Below are 5,236 nucleotides of genomic sequence, written 5' to 3'. Positions count from 1 at the left end.
GATATTAAGCAAAACACCTAATCACAAGCTCAAGTACTTTGCTGAGTCAGGGCTGAGTATGCATTCACTCTAATTTCAAGGTAGCAATTTGGATCCCCGTTTCACTGGACTTAAGGCCTTTTCTTTGACTGTTATTCCTGATAGACCTCAGGGTAAGAACTAACTGGGGCGGGGGCAAGGTGGCGGAAATGTTGGTAATTGCATTTACATTACTGGGAAGGAGCTAAAACCCAAGAAGAACAAAGAGGCCATAACACAGGCTGTAATGCCTTTGTGGCCTGTTTCCACCCCCCAGTGACTGTTTAGTCCATGTGCACTTTGTGCATGAAGAAAGGTCACGCAGTGTGAAAAGCCTGTAAGGAAAGGAAACTGCATCAATTTTTTTTCTTCCCACAGAATTTGCTGTTGGAAGGCTGTGTACTAAATTTCTACAGCTATAATTCTTTGAACAATATGAAGAGAGAGGATTAAGCCTCATCTGCCCAGAAAAGTCAATGATTAGGAACTTTACAGGGTGAGATCAAATTCTGGACTGACTTACACCCTCTGTAATGCTGGAGGCACTAGGGGTATGAAGCCAGAGGAGAATTTGGCCCCTTCTCGCCTAACCTGGGAAAGGAGAGCTCAGGCAGTCTCGCATTCGGTCGTTGCAGTGGAGCAGATGTCACAGTCGCAGCGGATAGCCACCGGGTAGGTGTAGAAGGGATCCACGTCAGGGGCACACTTGGGCAGCTTCACCGTCATCATGTTGGTCTCGTTATAGGTGCAAACGCGGTGGTGAGACTCGATGTAAGGTGGTTCCAGCACCGGCTTCTGTGGGGAAGAAATGCTGGCCTCAGGCAAGAAGCAAGACAAACATCTGGAGTCCCAGTTTCCTCAAGGGGCTTTAGTGTAAATAGGGGAGCCACTTGATCAGGTGGAAGGGACCATGGAAATAATTTTTAGTTACATCCTTCAACACCTGCCTCTTGGAGCCCTGCCATGGAGGGGAGTAGGTATATGTGTGTGTTTCTGTTTGTTTAAAGCATAAAGCTCCGATTAAAGCTGCTGAAGGAAGACAAAAGCCTATCCAAAAAGCTGGTTTTCAGCAGAATACTAGTATTTCGACCAAATAAGCATGTCTGCCAAAAGCAGCTGCTTTCTTCCAAAAGGACTGATTTTCCATCAAAGAAAATGCTTTCTGCTGGAAGCCCTTCCATGTGCATGAGCTGCCTATGATTGGAGGTGCATCCAGGTGCCAAATGGCTGGTTTTTTCCTCAGCCAGACCAGTCTTCCCAGTCAGGCTGCACGTCCCACAAAGCCCAACGGACGTACTCCCTGGGGGATGCAGTCAGCACAGCAGCCAGCATAGAAATCTGCAGTTCCTCACGAGAAAAACAGCTTGGTCAGAGACCTCAGCCATCAGGAGATGATGGGAACCTGAAGGCCTTGAAACCCACATTCGCATGTGGCATCGGGGTGGCATTGCTTGTGCTGAAAAAGGACTTTTTCCTTGACAGGAACACCCATTTTCCAAAGATGCCAAGAAGAGGCAGAGCAAACAGGAAGGGGAGCCCGCTGTAATCCTCTCCCTTGTGCAGGTGGGAAACAGCATAAGGTAACACAGCCAGTAGACATGTTAATATTTTCTTTCTCTCCCCAAGAGCCTGCCCTGGAAACTGAGAATGATGGCATGGAAAAGAGAAGATGCAATATTTCAGCAAGAAGATATCGCCGTTCTGTGATATGCAGATACCTTCCCTCTTACCAATCCCCCCATCCAAGTACATTGTGGTGCTTTCTAGAAGCTGTTGAGCCTACAACAAGATGCATTCAACTTCACTATGTCCCAGTGGTATTGCAGTATGCTGAGAGGTCTGTGCTGCCAGAGGAGCTTGGGAGTAGGGGGAACCAGGTGACAAGAGGTCCCCTGAAGGAACCTTATCCCACCAAGGAAATCTGGCCACCACACAGTGAGAGAGGGCAGTCAGAGCTGGAACACTGAGCCTGGCTCCTCCCCTGCTCACTTATACAGAGCCCTTGTCTTCATGTGGACAAAATCCCTCTGGAGTCACTTGAAGCTTCCCTGAATAGATTAAACTAGGTCTGGGCCCCTGAGCCTCCCAGAAAGGTGAAGTCAGTCAGAAATTTGTTCTCTGAAGTGTGTGTAGATGTACTTATGCTCTTTTGTTCTCCCTCTCTACCTCCCCAAATCATAACTGCTTCATATTTGTACATGGCTGTGACTTAAAACAGGACCAGATTAGAAACAGGCATTATCTTTGGGATTTGTTTTTTGGAACAAAATATATTACCCACCAACTGGGAGCTCCATCTTAATCTCAAAGGAATTTTTTCCAGTAAAGTAATAAAGGCCTCTTCTCCTTTAGTGGTTAAGCTGTAAGAGGCTTTCAAATTGCGTAATAACAGTATTACATAAGTGCTTCATTAATATCATCACATGATGTGCATCTCTCTTTGAAGCCGTGGAAGGCGGGAGGAAACAACTTACAGCAAAGTGCTCCGCTGCCGACAGCAGTGGCGAGGGGGCCGTGGAGCAGGACGCAGCCCTTGGATGTTTCATAGGTAGCTGAAAACTGCTTAATGTTTAGTGTGATTTTTTTGAGGGATTTTCTTAGGGGAGGAGAGCACCACCCAGGGATGTCGGGACCAGCCAGCCACCCTCGGTCCCAGGCGCAGCCTCACCTCCCAGGTCTCACAGCGTCCCCAGCACGCGTCCGTCGTCACCCGCAGCCCCTTGCAGCCGGGTTTCTTGGCCAGGAAGGTGAACTCACGCACAGCACAGCCGACGAAGGTGCGCAGGTCAATGGCAGAGGTCTTGAGTGTGCCGCCACTGCTGGCCAGCAGCAGGAGAAGCAGAGCGCCCAGGATCACGCAGTGGAGCTTCATGCTGAGGCAGAAGGGAGAGAAGCAGAGCATTGGGAGAGCCAGTGCAGTCCAAGAGGAAAGAAGTGCAAGTGCACAGGCTCAGCTCCAGAGCTGGGATGCCACCTTCCTCCCGTCAGACACACTGTTCCCCGTCCTCATTCAGCCCAAGAGAAGATAGGCAGATGTACAAATGAAGGGCCACCTACTCCCAGAAGGGGAAAGTCTTAGTGAAAAGATCTAACAGAAAGCAGTGGCATGCAGACGTTCTCTGCAGAGCAGCGGGGTTTGCCTGGAAGTGAAAAAGCCACCCACCAGTGCCTCAGACCCACTGAGGCACTCCGTATCATATCATATCATATCATATCATATCATATCATATCATATCATATCATATCATATCATATCATATCATATCATATGAGGCATCTCCATATTGCAGGTTCACTTTGCAGCAAATGCCTTCCTACCACCCCAGCTGGGTTGCCCTGAGCTTGCCCCACACCAGCGGGCCTTTAGTGGCTCTCTCAGTGCACACACATGTTGTCAGCTGAAGACCCTGGCAGTACTGGCCCGCAGGGTCAGTCTGAAAGGGCTCCGTCTGTCTGTCATCCACATCTATGAGAGGTGGCAGGTTCCTACTTTGCTGCACAGGGAGGAAGCAGCATGGCTGCAGGTCCATACATTCAGCAGCGTTAGGTCTGTAGGTAACACCCGCATTTTGATGAGAGCACTTAATCCTGGTTTTATCCCACTTATCTTTTAGGATCCAAGTGTCCCCAGATTTGTGCTATAAACTCTGGAGAGAAATCAGCACGTCCCAAAAGTGTTACTGGAGTTGCCATTACTAATACCCTGAGCGCTGGACTTTTGCTAGTCCGCTTCCAGGGATGCAGGCAGAGAGGCAAATGCAACTGTTGGTTGTCTGTCCTGCACACACTGCCCTGAGAGCCAGCTCAGACCCAACCAAGGCTGCTAAGCCAGTAAACAGAGCTGGTTAGATGGAGGGGACATGGCCAAGGTGACCAGAGGAGGCTTGAACTCCTTATACTTTCCAAGCATCCGGCATCGGCCAAGTCCCTCTGATACTTGCTGCCTTTCTATCTCAAACCATCAGTGAAGAAAAAACAGATAAAATTTTCAGAGAGACTGGTTTAAAAAAAAAAAAAAAAAGCTGGAAAGTAGCTGTAAGCCACAACATCCATTCTATACCTCACGTTCTTGCACTGCGTTTAAAAACATATCCACCTAGAAACCCCAGACTTGACATTTAACCTTGAGAAAGAAAGCTACTGTGTAGGGCACACAGACTTGCATGCATTGGGCTGTGTCCTCAGCTGGATAACATTTAAGTTAAATGAGCTCGGCCTGCCTTTTGCCCGACTGATGTTTGAGTCTCTAGGCTCCTGTTAAACCAAATGCTTTAAATTTGCTAAATCAGAGTTTTAGATGAGCACATGAAGTTTGCTACAGTGAACCCTTCATATACGTGGCGATGCATACACTGTAGTCTTACATGTGATTAAATGAGTGTATGTTCACATATAAGCTTCAACAGAGTGAAAAAAAAAAGCTAAAATTCTTTATTTTTAAAAGCAGACATTTGAGAGCAAAAGAGACAAACTTCAGAACAAAATGAAGATTTATTCTTTGCCACTTTAGCAAAACCTGGTGTTTTATTCATGAGCCAGAGCCATGACACAGAGCAAACACAGAAGCACACTCACCTACCTTGTTGGAGTCAGATCTCCTTTTGCAGTTTTAAATTGCAGATGGTGTTTCAGGACGTCAGAGTGAGCAGCAGGAGACCTGCACAGCAATCGTTGTCAGTTTTGCGCTCAGCAGACCTCCCTAGGAGCTGCTACGGGGTTGCTTTATTGCTCAAATTTATAGAAAGGCTTTTGTCAATCAAGGCAAGACAGAGGCAGATCCTTACTTGAACTACCCAAGGCATCAAAGTCATTGACTGTAAAGCAAGCCTCTCCATTCCAACAGCAATTAGCTGAAAGGGTATTTTTTCATAACATCAGCCCTGAAACAAAAAGAGTATCTTGTTGAGTGAAATAATGAGCATGCACTGGGGCAAAATGGGTTTTCTTCCTGTAGTGGAATTTCAGCAACTTTGCAAGGAATCTGGAGGCTGGCTCTGAAATAATGATCACCCCCCTAATTAACAAGCCCTCAGCAAATGCCCTGAAGGGAGACTTTGCAAATATTTGTGAGAACAAAACCCTGTATTTTTATCAACTTCATAAGACCTTTTTTTACCTGATTGCTCTGTACAAGCAAGAGCAAGGGATGGGGGAAGAGGTGTGAGTTTGCAAGAAGAACAAATGTTCTCTTGACGAGCCAGGCAGCTGTCAGACAGGT

The 5,236-nt window shown here is 47.2% G+C and overlaps 1 protein-coding gene across 1 annotated transcript; it reads right to left on the bottom strand.

Moving 5' to 3' along the window:
• Nucleotides 1-615: 615 nt before the first annotated feature.
• GPHB5 (glycoprotein hormone subunit beta 5) lies at nucleotides 616-2,890 on the bottom strand. Its single transcript, XM_075103081.1, has 2 exons — nucleotides 2,687-2,890; nucleotides 616-813 (listed from the first exon to the last, which is right to left on the bottom strand). The coding sequence occupies exons 1-2, from the start codon at nucleotides 2,888-2,890 to the stop codon at nucleotides 625-627; spliced, it is 393 nt and encodes a 130-aa protein (XP_074959182.1). The 3' UTR covers nucleotides 616-624.
• Between the last annotated feature and the right edge of the window lie 2,346 nt (nucleotides 2,891-5,236).

The sequence above is a fragment of the Phalacrocorax aristotelis genome, chromosome 9, assembly GCF_949628215.1.
Source record: "Phalacrocorax aristotelis chromosome 9, bGulAri2.1, whole genome shotgun sequence".
NCBI classification, from domain to species: Eukaryota; Metazoa; Chordata; class Aves; order Suliformes; family Phalacrocoracidae; genus Phalacrocorax; species Phalacrocorax aristotelis.
Note: the sequence above shows the minus strand (reverse complement) of the source record. Positions and strands in the feature narration are given on the sequence as shown.